This window comes from Aegilops tauschii, chromosome 3 (assembly GCF_002575655.3).
Source record: "Aegilops tauschii subsp. strangulata cultivar AL8/78 chromosome 3, Aet v6.0, whole genome shotgun sequence".
Classification (NCBI taxonomy): Eukaryota; Viridiplantae; Streptophyta; class Magnoliopsida; order Poales; family Poaceae; genus Aegilops; species Aegilops tauschii.
This window is the reverse complement of record NC_053037.3, coordinates 561,914,502-561,933,883: the sequence shown is the minus strand read 5'-3', so window position 1 is coordinate 561,933,883 and position 19,382 is coordinate 561,914,502. Positions and strand designations below refer to the sequence as shown.

The 19,382-nt window shown below is 45.2% G+C and overlaps 1 protein-coding gene and 1 pseudogene across 1 annotated transcript; both read right to left on the bottom strand.

The window, feature by feature from the left end:
- Nucleotides 1-214: 214 nt before the first annotated feature.
- Nucleotides 215-4,969, bottom strand: LOC109732910 (cell division control protein 48 homolog C-like). The gene is made up of 10 exons (XM_040403042.3): nucleotides 4,232-4,969; nucleotides 3,516-4,135; nucleotides 3,025-3,180; nucleotides 2,712-2,828; nucleotides 1,629-1,733; nucleotides 1,312-1,377; nucleotides 1,142-1,206; nucleotides 850-1,057; nucleotides 566-718; nucleotides 215-480 (listed from the first exon to the last, which is right to left on the bottom strand). Exons 1-10 carry the CDS (start codon nucleotides 4,938-4,940, stop codon nucleotides 433-435), a joined length of 2,247 nt encoding a protein of 748 aa, XP_040258976.1. The 5' UTR covers nucleotides 4,941-4,969; the 3' UTR covers nucleotides 215-432.
- A 1,824-nt stretch (nucleotides 4,970-6,793) lies between these two features.
- LOC109732911 (uncharacterized) lies at nucleotides 6,794-11,147 on the bottom strand (annotated as a pseudogene).
- Between the last annotated feature and the right edge of the window lie 8,235 nt (nucleotides 11,148-19,382).

Sequence of the window (19,382 nt, the reverse complement as noted above, 5' to 3'; positions counted from 1 at the left end):
TGTTGGTATATGATCACATCCCACAATAAAACCGTTGAAAATTGAAATATCCTTGCATAGATGTAGCACAAAGGTTCGTTCGAAATGAAAAATAGCAGGGTTTTTGAAGATTTGACTATTTTAAGAAGGGTTTTGGTTTCATGCAAAAAAAATATCATTTTTGTGGAATGAACGGACTTTGTGAAGGTAAAAAAAGGAACGCAACACAAGGACCTCCCTTTTATGATCATATTCAACATTAAGACCATTGAAAATTGCAATATCCTTGCATACCCGCTGCACAAAGGTGCATTCGGAAATAAAAAATGACGCAATTTGAAGGCATCCATCCTAATACTACTCTTAACTGATTTATATATAGATAATACATGGAACCCTCATTTAGAGATGAAGATGGTTCCCGAGGCACCCAGATACATGGTGATGGATCAGTTACATTGCCGAGTATTTCTGTGACAAGGCCTCGTAGTGCTTCCTTTGCTGTGATGACCAACAGCAAGAAAAGTTAAGACATGCTCCTATAAGAGGGTGAAGCAAAATAAATGATTATCAGAATGTCATGTACCTGTTCTGACACCGACGGCTTTATTTTAGACAGAGCTTGCTCAAAGTGCGATAATTCAATCGAAGCAACTGAACACAATGAACTTATTGATAATGCCCCATTCTCCAGGAGTTCCAAACTCTCATCCAAAGCTTCCTTGGCTGCTTCGTCCACCTAAGAAGGAAGCATGTGTGTGAGTTGCCTTGATGTTCTCTTAAAGTACATGCTTCATCACAAAGAATTAAAGAATGCCCACTTTGAAAATTTTCTAACGGGACAACTCAATGAAAAGGCACAGAAATTACCAGCGATGCTAGGTCAGCGCCAGAGAGATTGTTGCACTCTGCACGACGTGCAAATGCATCCAAATCAACAGTACAGGATACAGGTTTTCTCTGAGAACATATTAGGGCTTTTAATATCGAATGCCGCTCATTAGCACTGGGCAAAGGTACAAAATACTTCTGCCCCAATCTACCAGGCCGTAGAAGAGCATCATCTATCACATCGATTCTGCACCATACATGAAACTGCATGTTGACGCCTTCCTTTCAAGGACAAATAAGTAAAAAGGAACAACCCGATGGCTGACAATACCTATTTGTAGCTCCAATAACATAAACACCTTCACGCTGATCAGCACCATCAAGTTCAATAAGTAACTGCGATCAGAACAAGTAGAATAACGCTGAGCAAAGGAACAAACAAATTAATAAAGAATCTCGGTATTTTGCCAAACATACAGGTGATACATAAGATGTCCAAACCTGATTTAGGAGACGTTCAACAACCCATGCTCCCTCCATACCTCTTTTTGTTGTCAACGCATCTATCTGGCACATCAGTCAATAAACACTTGAGAAACATATGATGAGAAAAGCACCTTCACAACCAAGACCCACAAGTTGCTGATCACTTCCAATAGCACAAATGTACCAAACATGCAAATTTGTTAAGAGACTGAGCCAAGTTCCCATCAACAGATTAAAGTATACTACCTCCGTTTGGAAACAAGTGACGCTGTTTTAGTTCAAATTTATTTCCGAACGGAGGGAATACAAAAATAGCTAAACAGAAACTTTACCTCGTCAAAAAATAAAATGCACGGGGAGTTGAGTCGTGCACGGGCGAATGTCCTCCTTATATATGCTTCACTCTCCCCAACATACTTGTTCAATCCTTCAGGACCCTAAAGTTCCAGAGAAAGAAATATCTGAGCAGTCTGTACAGAACTGAAGAGGAAATTGCTTATTTACCACTGAATAACTCCTCAATAGCTCACTTGCTATCAAAAAATGAATTTGCGTACTTAGCATTGCAAAACTCAATTCTTTGCCAGCCTATTAAAAAAATTCAATTAAATCGTATGGAGCTGTTAGTTTCTCCCGGTAATGCCAAAACTACCCTCAACTCAGTTGAACAGAAGGTCCACTCACAACAGCACCAGCACGATAACCAGATCAATTGAATTTCCAAAAAAAATCCCGCTGCCAGCGGCTTCCATGGATGGGATTCCATGGCTGCAAGAGGTACTATTTGTTAAGCTTCATGCACTAGCCAACGCAACCAAGAGTTTGAACTGATGGAAAGGGCTAGGCACATATACACTTCAACACTATTACCGGAATACCGGATGATGCGATTCCATGGTTGCACAAGAGTGGTGTCAAGCGTAGCAAGGGCAAGCGAAGAAAGGGAAGAATCAATGTCCAAAGAAGTATTTTGAGAATAGCAAGGGCAAGAGAAGGAAATGGGCGACATCAATATCCAGTTCGCAAGGGATGTGGATATAGATGTCAGAATGGCAAAGAGGTTCATCCAGAATCATTAGAAGCCAACGCTGATGTCGCAAAGGCAAAAAATGGTAACTGCATCATCACTTTTTCATTCTCTCTTGTCTCCTGTGACAGATAAGGTACAGAGTAATATTTTTATGCTCGTTTAGAAAGAAAGGGGAAAATAAATTAAAACCATTTAACAGACGGAATTTAACAGCCACTTAGCAGTCGATGCCATGTTATCAATCAATTCAGTTTTTCACTGTTAAACAAGCAACACTCTTTCGAATGAGCAATAAGCAATTATTCAGCGGTAAATAAGCAATTCCCAAAAAAATTGAAGGAGTGCACTGACTGAGAATATTATGGAATTCTGAGCATCAATTTACCTTAATATGAATAAAATTAGCCCCTGCATCGTGTGCAACTGCTTTTGCTATTAGTGTTTTCCCACAGCCCGGAGGTCCAAACAGCAACACGCCAGCTTGCATGTTGACTCCAAATTTCTTGAGAGGACATGAAAACATAAATAAAGGATAAAGAGAATGTTAAAGAAATTGCTTGAAAACAATATTTCAAATAAGTGCCACGGATGTCTTGTGATTCGATTAGCTGTCCATACTGTGAAGCGGATTCAACTTTTATGGGACCAAATCACTATTGAAACCATATAACAGACTGACGAAAGTTAAGATGATGCACCTTATAAAATTCAGGGTACTTGATACATCGAACGATGGAGCGGTTCAATTCCTTCTTTAATGAATCAAGACCTCCGACACAAGCCCATGTGACATCAGGCACAGAAGAAAATCCTTCTCTTCTCAATGATGGTTGAACTATATCTTTGATGGCTTCCTTTAGCGATTGAAGTAACAAGGCATGTTAGAAATGGGTCCCACTACCGAAAGCTAATAACAGAAGAAAACAGGATGGAAAAGCAGGGCATACAGCACAAGAAGAAAAACAATGTAATATGAACAACATACTTGTGACAAGAAAAGAACATAAATGGACATCCACGTCAACTTAGAAACCATGAAACCAACACACATCATATACTTAAACAACACACAGTCAAGTAAGAGAGAGAGAGAGAAAGATCATTATTGAATACAAATCTTAAACTAGATGAAATAAATGTAAGAATTCTAGCTATGGATGTACATGTAAAAGGTGGAAAGCTTAATTACCTCAAAGTAATCCATAATAATACTTAGGCGCTGCACCTCGTGTTTATCCAAAGGATGCTTCAAGTAGTCCAGGTTGTTTCCTTCCTTGAGAAACTTGTCTTTTCTAGCATTAAAAAATCTTTTTATAGCTACACTCCCTGCTGTATCAACCAACGCCTTCAAGTCTGCACCAACGAATCCTGGCGTGGCCTTTGCTATCTTCAACAAATCAAATTGGCCTTCCGGGGGCAATCGAAGTTTTTGAGTGAGCCTCTCCAGTATCTGTTTCCGGGCATTCTCATCTGGAACACCAAGATATATTTCCCGATCAAACCTTCCTGGTCTTCGAAGCGCTTGGTCAACAGCATCAGGTCTGTTTGTAGCTCCAATAACAATAACATAGCCAGGCTTCTGCTTTTCATATGATTGTGAATCATCCTCCATGTCATCGGCATCAGATGGAATGTTCTGGTGGAATTCATCCATGCATGTCATCAACTGTGTAACCACCCGTCGTTCCATTCCTCGCTGCATATCATCCCGCTTCGACGCAATCGCATCTATCTCGTCTATAAATACAATTGAGGGAGCAGTCCTGTATGCGTCGTTAAACAAGGTTCTGATGTTCTCCTCAGAAGCTCCTGCAAGAACAAAATCACTCCTGATAACAAAAATGTATCCTCAAGAAGAGCGAGTATTACACAAACTTGGTGCAAATTAAGAATCGAACCGCATACCGGAGACCCCAGACACGAATTCGGTCGCCGAGCGTTTGTAGAACGACACGCCGGTCTCGTTGGCAATTGCTTCGGCAAGAGTGGTCTTCCCACAGCCCGGCGGTCCGTGCAGCAGAATCCCGGCCACGGGCCGCACTCCAAGGTGCAGCGGCAGCTCCGGATGGAGCAGCGGGACAACCACCTCCAGCATCAGCTGCTCTATCACCGACTCCATGCCCCCGAGGTCAGCAAACATTACCCTTTTTCGCTCACTTCGGCCTCCTTGAGCATCAGGCCCCATGAGAACCTTCTCCACGGCGAGCTCCATCCCGAGCTGCTGATCAGCGTCGGGGTCTCGTTTGGATGTTTGGGAGGAGTAGCAGGAGCGTAGCAGCGATTTCGTGACGTCAAAGGCGGGGGGAGGCGGCGAGTGGGAGTGGGTGGTGGTGGAGGACGATGTGGCGTCATGGCTGCTGCGGCGGCGGGGGGCACCGGAGGCGCTGTCTTCGGAGCAGCTGGCATCGCCGGGAGGAGGTAGGGAGGAGATGGCCCGGCGGACGACGGAGGCGAATAACTCGAGCTTGTAGCGCTGGTACTCGCGGTGGCGGGAGCGGATAGCGCGGGCGACGTCGTCGGCGGAGGAGCTGGGGACGGCGAGGCCGGCATCTGATAGGATGAGTCGGCGTACGCGGGACTCCAGGGAGTAGGACCGGCGCGGGCGCTTCGCCATTGACGGCGGCGGCGGGGGGTGGGTACTGGGTAGGGTTTGGGGTTTGTTTGTTTTTTTTCTTTTAAGTAAAGACATTGGCATCTAGTAATTTATATTTATATTACTTCCTCCTTTAAGTGTATCTGATTTAGCACTAAGTTGTATTAAATCAACGACACTTATTTTGAGACAGAGAAAGCAATATTTATATCAATGAAGACACAGTCGAACAAGACACAAAATGATATTTAAAAAGTAAAATTACATCAAAAATCATATCGGTCGTCTTCTTCTTTCACTTGCTCATTATCCATCGGAGCTTGATAAATACTCCCTCCGTTCCTAATATTTATCTTTTTAGAGATTTCAAATGAAATATCATCGTATGGATGTATATAGACATATTTTAGAGTATAGATTCACTCATTTTGCTCCGTATGTAGTCATTTGTTGAAATCTCTAGAAAGACAAATATTTAAGAACGGAGGGAGTAGATAGTAAGGAATAGGCACACCTACAAACGCCATCGCCATACAAGGCTTTGGGGACCGCAATAGCCATTTGTCGCGAATAACAAGATCTAGTAGTCATTAAAGAAACATCGGTTGGGGCAGCACCCCACGCAGCCCAGGTTTGCAATCCCTCATCACCAATCTAGAGGGTTGTAGGAAGTTGTCATTGCCGCAGAACAAAAGAATTGAAGAGGTCGAAGTCGCTGAGCCAATAACCAGTTGCTTCCCTTGATATACACACCAACGGACAAGATCCGAAAAGAACCAACAGTCTGATAACACATACCCTTACAGACCCTTCGTTAACGTCGAATTGGGCCCACCGAGGTAGAGAGAGCGAAGATACCTTATTCCAACGTGTCATCACTACTGCCACCTCGCAGATGCCACTTGTGAAACAAAAACCAAAGAAAAACATGACCTAAAAAAGCATCAAAGAGTGAACTAAGCCTAGCTTAGATGGTTAGGTTCCTTGTGGTGGAAAACAGCCCATCCAGGTTAAAGCCTCGGACTTAGCATGGATGCTTGCATATTTCCTAAATTTATACCAGAGCTCTTCTTTCAGCAATATGACATGTCTATCAAATGCGAGGCATCTATGACGACTTCATCAATCTTAAGATATGTCGGCTCGGTCTTTCGAAGCTGCTCATAGGATAAGTGTGCATGCGTTTATATGAGCATCTATGTTGATTTTTAGGCATTTCTGACCGTCAGATTAGCTATCTTAATCCAACGTCCGCTCGCTTTGATCGCTACGAACAATCACTAAACCTGTTGGGCCACTTCTCTGTCACAATTTTGGACGTTTGATATTACATTCGGTTGGGCCGCTGCTCCCGTGACATTTTTGGTACCATATCCACAGGTTGTTCGTTTTTTTGGAGTTAGGAATGGTTGTTTATTAATTCAATTTTCTCGGCCAAGTCCAACCTATAAACTAAATCCAACGAAGATTTGTAGCCCAAAGGAAAGCAATCCACTTGGCATCAGACATCCATGAACTCAAACACTGGTGCTGACCACTGAGCCAATAGCCATCTCCCAAGTGATATACTCCCTCCGTCCAAAAATACTTGTCGCAAAAATGCATAAAAATATATGTATCTAAAACTAAAATACGTCTAGATACATTCATTCCTTGGACAAGTATTTTCGGACAGAGGGAGTAGTATATGGTGGATCAGCGGCAAACAATTTATGCGAGAATGCCGAAATGTGTAAAACTAGTGACTGCACAAGCCAAAATGAACAGTGCCCAGTAGAAAATTGAACATTGAGCATGTAGAAGTAATAAACTTCAGTATTTGTGATGGCATCTTGCAACCAATGGTTCAACCAACAGTAGCACACTGAAATCAATTACTATCATCACGGGTGAACATTAAGTTAGGCAATTGATTACACTGGTAATGGAGTAGCTTCTGACACGTCACACACAATACCATGAGACTACAACAGTCATAAACACAGTATCCAGCGCAGTAAGTACATCGCTTACTAGAGAGCTTCAGATTATTAGAGACACGGTGGCTGAAATCACACACGATTTACATTGTACAAGATGCAGGCAAACCTAACGCACAATTTTAAAGGAGGCAGAGTCTTAACTTATAGTGACGCTACATGTTCCGAACCACTAACTGTCCAGTTCAGGCCATGTTCCGCTTGCAGTTGTGTTAGCGGCTGGGGCTGCTGCAGTTCAGGTGGCTGGGGTTGAGGTTGCGGCAGCGGCGGCAGCGGCACTTGCATCGGCTGGGGTTGCTGATGGAGCTGCAGTTGAGATTGCGGGGATTGCTGGGGCGGAGGTTGCAGCAGCAGTGGTGCCGGTTGCAGATGGAGCGGCAGTTGAGATTACACAGGTTCCTGTGGTTGATCCTGAGGATTGAGGCTGCAGGGGTTGCTCAGGTTGAGCCTGAGGATACAGCTGCAGTGGAGGTTGTAGGGGTTGCTGTGGTGGAGCCTGAGTATACGGTTGCAGTTGAGGATGCAGGGGCTGCTGTGGTGGAGCTTGAGTATACGGTTGCAGTTGAGGATGCAGGGGCTGCTGTGATTGAGGATGATGCAGTTGCGGTTGAGGTTGTGGAGGCTGCTGTGCTTGAGGATGCAGCTGCAGATGAGGTTGTGGGGGCTGTTGGGGTTGATTCTGTGGTTCTAATGCAGGCTCCTTTGGTTTGGCAGCTCCATTGTTCATCCTTGCTCGGGCTTCAGCAAACATTCTCTGCTGTTCAGCAACAGCTTCTTCTTCTGTCATCTCTATGCCAGTGAACTTGGTTGCTTTTGGAGAGTCCTGCGCAAGAGGAAATGTCAATATACTCTGCAACATTAGAAAAGGGAACAGTACGCATAGCCTTGCGGGTGCACAGCAGTACAAACCAGGGTTTCAAGCTTGTGCTGTTCGTAGGCTGCATAAACTTCTTCAACATACTCCTTGAAGCCAAGATCCTGTGGATAGAAAGATAATTGAGAAAACAATTAGGAATTCCACATGCAGGTTAGTAATATCTATCTCATGCGATGTCAGTTCAGTTTGTATCTTAAGGAATTAATTGACTAGTGTGGACGCTCACGGTGATCGACTGCAAGCCTCATTATGTGCTATTCTGGTCTCTTCTCTTATTTCAGCCGTCATCCGTTCGAACTATGGTCAATGGCCATGTTTGTCCCCGATGAACAATTATTGTCTGTAAACTGTAGTGATAACTGCTGTGATGGTTGATTCATTTTGAGCAGGCAAATCTGTCTGCCAGTTTTTTTTTAAATGCATATCTCATGCACCAAGCTGTTTGCCTAAATGCTAAATTGTAAAGGAAGATGGAAGGTGCATACACTGATTGGCATGATATTATTAAGGCAAAGTACCTTAAGCGAGATTCGGTGGCCACGGTGAAAAGCAAGTTCTCTGATTCCCCTATGGCTGGTAGGTTGTTGGGTCAGGTAATATCGCTAGATTGTGGTTTGACTCTCTTAATGGGAATCAGGCTTTATATGTCAGGTTTCCTGAGCTTTTTGTCATTTGCAACATGGCATAGTATCAATGTCAATGATTTCTTTAGGAGACGTCTGAACCTTATTCTGGCCCCCCAATGGAGGGAGTTGTGTTCGTTTGTGAACAGGTTGAACACTTCTTCTGATCCTGAGTCCTGACAGGGTGATTTGGGCTCTGGGCCCCAAAGAAATATTTACCACTAAGTCGATGTATGAGTTCCTAGAGAGAAATATCGCGGGTTGCGACTTTCAGTGGATTTGGAAAGCTAAGATCCCCTTTAAGATTCAAATCCCTTTGGCAACTTTTCCAAGACGCCGTGTTAACTAGATATGTTATGACCAGGAGAAACTGGGTGGGTAAACCTTGCTGCACTTTTTGCAGCGAAAGGGAAACGTCCCAACACCTCTTCTTGTGCCCAGTGGCTAGAGTGGTCTGGAGAACAATGGGATCAGTGTTTGGCACTGATCTTTGTCCTAATATAATGTTTGGCAATATTACCCGTGGTGCTACACCTTTCTACCCGATGGTAGTAATTTTTACACTTTTGGTCTGGCAGCTATGTGTTGGGCCATCTGGAATTGTCATAACCAGGCGACCTTTGAGCTCAGATTTCCAAAAAAAAACCTTTTGAAGTGGTGTTCTCTTCATGTGTGTTTCTGGATTATTGGGCAGGTCTGCTGAAGAGTGAGGATGAGGCAATGCGACGAGGGGCAGCGATGCTCAAGGATAATGCGAAGAACCTGATGCGCATTTGTGCTGCTGCTCAGGATGATGGAGCAAGGAACTGATAAGGCGCTGACCATTCTCCGGGTTGTACCTGTAGGCTGCCTCTGCTGGTAGTTTTCTTTTGTGCTGCTGTTTGCCCCTTCCGTGGGTGTGATACTTTGGCTGTGTTCTGTCTCCTTGTTGGAGTGCTGAATATTCTCCTTTCCTTTTGTTAGGATAGTCTTTTATGAGAGTGTCGTCGGGTTTTCACCCCATGGTGAATGTGTCAATGACGCACATTCACAGTGGGTTTCTGGCGATGCTGAGCTCACTCTCCCTTTCCCGTTTCCTTTTGTGCTCAGTTTGGGTTCAGAACTGATGTATTTCCGCTATTCATTAATGGAAAGGGGAAACTAACTATTGTAAAGGAAGATCATCCACAAATATGTTTTAGAGCCCGAAATTTTGGGTTCAGGATTCTATTATCCACAAGAAAACCTGCCTGTGTGGTTAGCAAACTGGAGCTTTTGGCTGGTTCTCAGTTATTTTGGCTTTTTCAAAAATTCAAATTTAAGCTTCTGAAGAATTGATGCTTCGATCATTTATAAATAAACTCCAACAGTTCTCCAAAAATGAGGATCACATGAGCCCCCTTGAGTTGGCCCTTTATTAGAAAAAATATTCCTATGAACTGGTATGACTGTTTTCAGAAGGTTTTTGCCATGCCAGTTTATATCACAGCGGCTCACCCTGGCGTAATAATCTAAGATATTATGAATTGCATTCAATTGGCTTTATCAAAGCATCAAAACGATATATTTTTATCGAACTATGAAAAGTTAGTTAAAATGTTGATGCAATCATGTTAACTATGTTTCAAGTAAAAACACTCATGTTATCAATTTATCATGCAGTGCGCTGTAAGGAGGAAATGGAAAGACAAAAAACCTGCAAAGCCCTAATAACATGTTCAGGGGCAATAGTTTTCTTGTCGTCCCGGCTGCACACGTCATTGGATTCCGAAGAAAGAAGATTGATGAACTCTGAAAATATCAAAAGCACATACACAAAGTTAGATGATGTCCAGCCTCTGTCTATACTAACTGTCTCATATTGTCTTAGTATTCCTACCTATCTTCCCAGTGCATAAACAATAAGCATCGCCAAGCAAGTTACTACCTCTGTACCAAATTATAAGACGTTTTTTATACGGAGGTAATCAGGTAATAGTATTTTTCATGCGCCTTGGTGAAAGTTTGAAAACAGAGGATGACAAATATATAAGATGAAACAGAGGATGTGTGTGTTTCTTAATTACCTACACAGCATTCAACAAGAAGATCCTGTGTATCTCTTGCTACTCGAACATCAGGCGGTAGCATCTCCTTAATAATCTTGGTCATTGTTGCTGAAACGAAAAGCAGAGCGTTGAATCAATTATAACACTATAATCAAACCGTAGATAGAAAGCGTCAGTCAAACACTTGAATCCAGAATTCAAGCAAATCAATATCTTCTAACAATTATTATAACTGATAGCTGTCCCCAAAGGTTGCTCCCGTGGTCAATTAGCGTAGGTGGGTGTAATTCGCCGGGAAAAGGGTTCCATTACATAACTAATCCCATGCCCAATTGTAAGCGTCATGGCATGAAGGTCGCAGACCTAACTTTCCCCACCATACACATCGCTCATCTTCCTTGGCTCGTAATGCCCTCCGGCTAGCTAGGTCGCCAATTTAGAGCATATCGCGCACGACGAGGAAGAAAGTACGAGCTTGCTTACATTTGGGGAGGGAGACGTCCTCCTTGGACTTGCCCACGATGTCCATCGGATCCATCCCTCGCCGTCGAAAGCGCGACGGAGCTTGAGCCTGGGGGCGCCGGCGCCGGCGCGTCCCGCCGGGAACGGGCGGCCCGCTGCTAGGGGAGGGAGGGCTTGGCCTTCGGCGATGCGCCCTGAGACACGACCTGGTTGCGGGAGGGGATTCTTAGCTAGGGTTAGGGTTAGGCGTGCGTGCGTGCGTGCTTGCGGGGGAGCTCTCTCCGTCATATTGGCCCCGATTCGCACAGGGCGTCCCCCGACTGGCCCGGCCCATGTAGCGAGTCCGCGGCCCGTATACCGATAGAAAATCCAATTCGATGCCCGGGACGTATGGAGCGATTATCGCGGAAATAAACCTTAGAGCCTCTTCCTTTCATTGTATTTTTTCCTTTAAGAATCGTGCTGTGAATTATGAAGCACATAGTTTAGCCAAGTTTTTCCTCTCGAGAGGTCCGGGACGCCACGTCTGGTTTGGCGCTCCTCATGACCAGAGATGTATCGCACTTCATATGGACTTTACTGAATAAACTTGGTTTTCCCCCTCAAAAGAAAAAAAGATGAACCCAGTGAACAGTAACGTGATAAAAATAGAAAAGAATTAAAAAAAATGCTTGAAAGATGTTTGAGTGCATGATGTGGGTGCAAAATTTCATCCCGTTTGAACATCTGTGGAGCTCATGGCAAAAAAGAGAAAATCGGCGAAGACAGTGCGTAAACAGCAACCTTACTCACACAGCCGAATTTTTTCTTTTTTGTCGCGCGCTCCTCGAATGTCGATACTCCACCAAATTTTTGTACGAACATCACTCACCCAAGCATCTTGCTTGCAAAAAAATCAGAATTTTTGAATTTTTTTCTATTTTTTGTGAACTTTTTATTTTGCTCTGAGCCCGGCGCTGAAACGCCACTCTCCAAAAGGATCAACATTCAGCTTATCATATGAAGTTTTAGCTATAGTGAAACCCAGTCTTCTGGTTATCTGAAAATGCCTTCCATCATGTCGCCTATGGACGATATGGCTCATGAAGCCATGACGAATAAGTGGCTATAGTAGATCTTCACAAGTATCAGCGGTAGAGACAGGCGGTTGCCTGGGGCGTGAAGGCTTAATACTTTGGTGACTGTAGCAGCAGTGTAGACACTATAGCTACAGTACGTGAAGATGGCCTGGGGCGGCCAGGGGGCGTGAAGGAATCCTGGCGCCGCCACTGAGTTCAAGCCACACGATCAGCAACCTGTGCGGCGTTTCGCCTGAATTCGTAGTTTCCTCCAATGAAGCAGGCAACGACAAGGCATGAGGACCAAAAGCAAGTCGTCCAAAAAACCAACGTCCGAGAGTCTCCCAAGTTCCCCTCCTCATCTACCTCTGTACACCATCTAGCTATGTTATGTGCTCTCTCAAGACAATGTCCATTCCATTGTATGCCGCCAAGTTCTGTAATCAACATAGCAATCTGCACTACCTACTGTGTAGTCATCACGCTACTTGGCAAGACGTAGTGAACTACCAATAGAAAATAGTTGGTCTTCATGAACCTTTTGAATAGGACAGTGATAGGCGCCGGCCCACCGGCCCAAACTTTTGGCCGGTCGGCCCTCAGCCACTCGATTCAGCCATGTGCAACCGTCCGATTGGATTCCCCACATTGTCTTCTTCCTCCTTCCTCGCCTTCGATTTGGATCTCCATGTTTGTCTTCTTCCTTTCCTCGTGTCGGCGCGTGTCGGCCATCCACGACATCGTGCTCGCCGCTAGGCCACCCGCGCCGCCCTACTCATCCTCGGCCCCGTGCTCGCCGGCAACCAGAGATGTCGCTTGTAAGAACATGCAACAAAACACATCGTGCTCCGCCATCGCTACAGTTGCAGCTCCGTCTAGACGGTTGTAGCTCCCGTCGGTCGACCGCAGCTCCTGTCGAGACGGTCGCAACTCCTGCCACCATCGACACCATCACCGTTGCAGCTCCACCGTGAGCACCTCTAGATGTTGGTTCTAGCAAAAACGACATCACCGTTCCAGCACCTAAAAACGCTCCAGCATCCCACATCACCAGTTCCAGCATTCCGAGCCACCGGTTCCAGCAAACAGAGATGCCGGTTGCAAAAACATTGTGATGTATGGTCGTCTCCGTCCTAGCTCACGGGCGCCACAGATGCAGCTTCTACCACAGGCCCTTGCCGGTTGTAGCCGTGCTGCTGGTTCCAACATCCTCGTTGACTGGTTCCAGCAAAAAAACGTCGGTACAAATTTCAGTAGCACAACACACCGCTGGTTCCAGCATCTCGCGACACTGGTTCCAACATCCCGCGCCATCGCTAGTAGCATTCTACATTGCTGGTTCCAGCATCGTTTTTTGTCATTCGTAGGCACGCATCTCCCGGTTGCTGTGGTGGCCTTTGCCGCCGCCCCTAGCGAGTGGTCGCAGTCGGGTTGTAGCATGTGGCCGCGGTGGTTGTAGCACACGGCTGTGCGGTCGTTGCACTAGTAGAAAAAGGGGCTTTCGTTCGGGCCTGGCCAGCCCATTAGTCCCGGTTCTGCCACGAACCGGGACCAATGGAGGCATTTGTCCCGGTTCGAGAGCCCTGGGGCCGGCCGGGGCCTCGTGGGCATTGGTCCCGGTTCGTCTGGGCCCATTTGTCCCGGTTCTTGGCACGAACCGCGACCAATGGGCCTCGCTCTTGGCCCACAACCATTGGTCCCGGTTCGTGGTAGGAACCGGACAGAAGGATGGCCTTTAGTCCCGGTTCCAGCCACGAACCGGGACAAATGAGTTGCCTATATATACTCCATCGCCGGCGAGCAGAGCACTCCACAGTGCTCTGTTTTTTGCTGGCCGGCGAGGAAGGGCATTTGGGTGCTCTAGCTCACCTCTTATGCATGTGAGGTGTTCGATGAAATGCCCGAGCCACACTAGTTAAGCTTTCTCCTCTAGAAGCTCGACCTCCGAGCTCCATTTTTTCCAAGATTTGTCTAGATTTAGCGGTCCGTCACGCCCCGTCCTCGTCTTCACCGCCGTGGATCGCCCGCGCCGATCTCGTCGCCGGCACCACCGTGGTGAGCCTCTTGTTCTTATCTTCTTTCTGAAAGAAAACAAATCTTACTTTAGATAGATACTTGTCTAATTTTCTTACTTTTGACACACATAATTATATATAATGCACGCAGATGAACCGGCAATGGATGTACGATGGCAGACACACCTCTGAGTACATTAAGGGCGTGCATAATTTTCTCGAAGTGGCTGAGGCAAACAAGAAAAAAGGTTTTATGTGTTGTCCATGCCCTAATTGTGGGAATACGAGGTCTTACTCTGACAAGAAAATCCTTCACACCCACCTGCTTTATAAGGGTTTCATGCCACACTATAATGTTTGGACGAAGCACGGAGAAATAGGGGTTATGATGGAAGACAGCGAAGAAGAAGAGGACGATGACAACTATGTGCCCCCTGAATACGGTGATGCTGCAACGGGGGAAGCTGAAGATCAAGAGGAAGCTGAAGATCCAGAGGAACCAGACGATGTGCCCGATGATGATCTCCGCCGGGTCATTGTTGATGCAAGGGAAAAGTGCGAAAGTGAAAAGGAGAAGCTGAAGTTCGATCGCATGTTAGAGGATCACAAAAAATGGTTGTACCCCAATTGCGAAGATGGCAACACAAAGCTCGGTACCGTACTGGAATTGCAGCAGTGGAAGGCAGAGAATGCTGTGCCTAACAAAGGATTTGAGAAGCTACTGAAAATATTGAAGAAGAAGCTTCCAAAGGATAACGAATTGCCCGACAGTACGTACGCAGCAAAGAAGGTCGTATGCCCTCTAGGATTGGAGGTGGAGAAGATATATGCATGCCCTAATGACTGCATCCTCTACCACGGTGCGTACAAGGATTTGAACGCATGCCCGGTATGCGGTGCATTGCGGTATAAGATCAGACGAGATGACCCTGGTGATGTTGAGGGCGAGCCCCGCAGGAAGAGGGTTCCTGCGAAGGTGATGTGGTATGCTCCTATAATACCACGGTTGAAACGACTGTTCAGAAACAAAGAGCATGCCAAGTTGATGCGATGGCACAGTGAGGACCGTAAGAAAGACGGGAAGTTGAGAGCACCCGCTGACGGGTCGCAGTGGAGAAAAATCGAGAGAAAGTTCTGGGCTGAGTTTGCAAGTGACCCAAGGAATGTATGGTTTGCTTTAAGTGCGGATGGCATTAATCCTTTCGGGGAGCAGAGCAGCAATCACAACACCTGGCCCGTGACTCTATGTATGTATAACCTTCCTCCTTGGATGTGCATGAAGCGGAAGTTTATTATGATGCCAATTCTCATCCAAGGCCCTAAGCAACATGGCAACGACATTGATGTGTATCTAAGGCCATTAGTTGAAGAACTCTTACAGCTGTGGAATGGAACAGGTGTACGTGCGTGGGATGAACACATGGGTGAAGAATTTGACCTAAAGGCGTTGCTGTTCGTGACCATCAATGATTGGCCCGCTCTCAGTAACCTTTCAGGACAGACAAACAAGGGATACCACGCATGCACGCACTGTTTAGCTGACACCGAAAGTATATACCTGGACAGATGCAGGAAGAATGTGTACCTGGGCCATCGTCGATTTCTCCCGACCAACCATCAATGTCGAAAGAAAGGCAAGCATTTCAAAGGCGAGGCAGATCACCGGAAGAAGCCCGCCATGCGTACCGGTGATCACGTACTTGCTATGGTCTCTAATTTACACGTAATATTTGGAAAGGGTCCCGGCAGACTAGCTGTTCCGAATGACGCTGAGGGACGCGCACCCATGTGGAAGAAGAAATCTATATTTTGGGACCTACCATACTGGAAAGAGCTAGAGGTACGCTCTTCAATCGACGTGATGCATGTGACGAAGAACCTTTGCGTGAACCTGTTAGGCTTCTTGGGCGTGTATGGGAAGACAAAAAATACACCTGAGGCATGGGAGGACCTGCAACGTTTGCACGAAAAAGACGGCATGCCTCCAAAGCAGTATGAAGGGCCTGCCAGCTACGCTCTTACCAAAGAAGAGAAGGAAATCTTTTTTGAATGCCTGCTCAGTATGAAGGTCCCGACTGGCTTCTCGTCGAATATAAAGGGAATAATAAATATTCCAGAGAAAAAGTTTCAGAACCTAAAGTCTCATGACTGCCACGTGATTATGACGCAACTGCATCCGGTTGCATTGAGGGGGCTTCTACCGGAAAACGTCCGATTAGCCATTGTGAAGCTATGTGCATTCCTCAATGCAATCTCTCAGAAGGTGATCGATCCAGAAATCATACCAAGGCTAAGGAGTGATGTGGCGCAATGTCTTGTCAGTTTCGAGCTGGTGTTCCCACCATCCTTCTTCAGTATCATGACGCGCGTCCTAGTTCATCTAGTCGACGAGATTGTCATTCTGGGCCTCGTATTTCTACACAATATGTTCCCCTTTGAGAGGTTCATGGGAATCCTAAAGAAATATGTCTGTAACCGTGCTAGGCCAGAAGGAAGCATCTCCATGGGCCATCAAACAGAGGATGTCATTGGGTTTTGTGTTGACTTCATTCCTGGCCTTAAGAAGATAGGTCTCCCTAAATCGCGGTATGATGGGAGACTGACTGGAAAAGGCACGCTAGGAGGGGTAGCAATAATATGCAGGGACGGGCATTCTTGGTCTCAAGCACACTACACAGTTCTACAGAACTCTACCTTGGTGACCCCGTATGTCGATGAACACAAGAACAGTCTGCGCTCCAAACACCCGGAGCAGTGTGACCACTGGATTACATGTGAACACATCAGGACTTTCAGCAGTTGGTTGGAAACACGTCTCAGAGGTGACAACACTGTTTGTTAGGAGCTGTACTCGTTGTCCAGGGGACCATCTTCGACTGTATTGACTTACAAAGGATACAAGATAAATGGGAATACATTTTACACGATCGCCCAAGATCAAAAGAGCACCAACCAAAATAGCGGTGTCCGCTTTGATGCAGCAACCGAGAGGGGAAATGACACATATTATGGTTACATAATGGACATATGGGAACTTGACTACGGACATGGTTTTAAGGTCCCTTTGTTTAAGTGCAAATGGGTCAATCTGTCAGGAGGCGGGGTACAGGTAGACCCACAGTACGGAATGGCAATAGTGGATCTGAACAATCTTGGGTACACTGACGAACCGTTCGTCCTAGCCAATGATGTGGCACAGGTTATCTATGTGAAGGACATGTCTACCAAACCGAGAAAAAGAAAAGATAAGGAAGCGAATACATCATATGATGAGCCAAAGCGCCACATAGTTCTTTCAGGAAAAAGGGACATCGTGGGAGTGGAGGGCAAGACAGACATGTCTGAAGATTATGAAAAGTTTCATGAAATTCCTCCCTTCAAAGTCAAGGCTGACCCAAGCATCCTGATAAATGATGAAGATTATCCATGGTTACGGCGCAATAAGCAAAGCACACAAGCGGAAAAAAATTGAAGACTTTCTCTCCACAACTATTATGATGATACCATGCCAACTTTCAACATTTTCGTAGTTCATTTGAAATGCATGTTGTAACAGACGAGTTTCCGTATGAAATCCTGATACTTCGAAATAGATTGTCCGTTCGATACACGAAGTGCATCCAGTTTTTGCCGTAACCCTCTCTACTTTCTTGCACATGTTATGTGGGTGAAATGATGATACCATGCCAACTTTCAACCTTTTCAGAGTTCATTTGTAGTGCTTTTCAATTTCCGGGTCTTATAGCTCAAAAAAGCAGTAAATGCATGAAAAATAATAAAATGCATAAAATGCAAAAGGAATCAACTAAAAAACTTATATAAACCTCTAGTATTTTTGAAACTAAAATTATATAAAACTTACGCAACTTATATTAACAAAGTATTTTTTGTTCAAAACATTAATAGCAAAAAAGAATTTAATAGCAAAAAAAATTAACAAAATCTGGTTTTGATTAAAACAGATATTTAAAACAGATAAACTTTAATAAAATATATAAGTAGAAACCAAATAAAAAATAAAATAAACTTAATAACATAAAGCAAAAAGAATTATCATAAAGTGAAATAAATAAGTAATTAGAAACAAAATAAAATAAAATAAATAAGTTTTTTGTTGTAAGTAGAAACAAAACAAAATAAATAAAGCAAAAAAGAAAAAAAAACAGGGAAAAAATAAAAAAAATATGCCACCTACTGGGCCACCACTACCTGAATACGACTGGAAACCAACCCATGGGCCAGGATTCAGGCCAGGAGAAGGCCCAGTAGGCCCATTAGGCATAGAAGTGTCAATTAGGCCCGTAAGCCTGCAATGGAGAGGAGCTCGAGAGGGGTGCGGCAGTGGGGCTTACAAACCACTGCGCGCCCCTCTCGACTAGCGAGGTGGGACTAAACTTTCGATGCGGGCGCAGCAACACAAGGCCTTTGGTCCCGGTTGGTGGCACCAACCGTTACTAAAGGGGTGTATTGGTACCGGTTTGCGACACCAACCGGGACCAATGCCACCCCTTTAGTCTCGGTAGGTGCCACCAACCAGGACCAAAGGCCGCTGCTTCCCGCCCTTTGGGCTGCTGAAAGGAGGCCTTTGGTCTCGGTTGGTGGCACCAACCGGGACTAAAGGTCGCATTCGTCCCGGTTTCTGTCACGAACCGGAACCAATGCTTCGTCTATATAACTAGCACTTGTGAAATTTTTCATTCAGTTCGTCTTCCCCACCCGACGCCGCCGCCAGGCTGCCCTCTGCGCCTCGCCGTCGCCGTCGTCGCCCCTGCCTCCGACGTCGTCCAGCGCCGCCCAGACGCCGTCGCCGCCCCGCGCCCCCTGCCTCCTCGCCGCCCGTCGCCGTGCCCCTCACCGTCGCCGTCGCCGCCCCCTGCCTCCTCATCGCCCGTCGCCGCGCCCCTCATCGTAGCCGTCGCCGCGCCCCTCACCGTCGCCCCCGTGTCCTGCCTCCTCGTCGATCGCCGCCCTGTTGCGCAGTGAGCTCCATATATGAATTTCCTAATTTAGATGTGTAGTTAATTTAGATGCGTAGTTTAGATGTGTAGTTAATTGAGTTGTTGTAATTTGTTCATAAATGAATTATATGCAAAAGCTAGAATTTTTTTCTGTTCATACTTTTTTGGTGATATTATTGTTGAATATGCAAATGTTTGTGTGTTCATATATATGCAAAGAATATGTCAATTTTTTTCATAGAATTTTTATGATTTTTTTATGTTGTAATTTTGTTCATAGAATTTTTATTTTGTTCATAGAATTTTTATGATTTTTTTCTGTTGTAATTTTGTTCATAGAATAAGAAGAGAAAGTGTTTAATGTAATTAGTTAGAAAAATAATAGAACTAGTTAAACTAGTTTATTTTTAATTAGTAAGTACTACTTTATTCTATTTATAGTAAGTGCTTAGTAGTTGAACTTG

Excerpts from the sequence above, each read along its gene's own strand:
- LOC109732910 (XM_040403042.3), bottom strand. The coding sequence starts at position 4,940 with ATGGCGAAGCGCCCGCGCCGGTCCTACTCCCTGGAGTCCCGCGTACGC. Across the intron at positions 4,136-4,231 it reads ATTCGTGTCTGGGGTCTCCG|GAGCTTCTGAGGAGAACATC; the intron begins GTATGCGGTTCG and ends TTGTTCTTGCAG. Across the intron at positions 481-565 it reads AGCCGTCGGTGTCAGAACAG|CAAAGGAAGCACTACGAGGC; the intron begins GTACATGACATT and ends TGGTCATCACAG.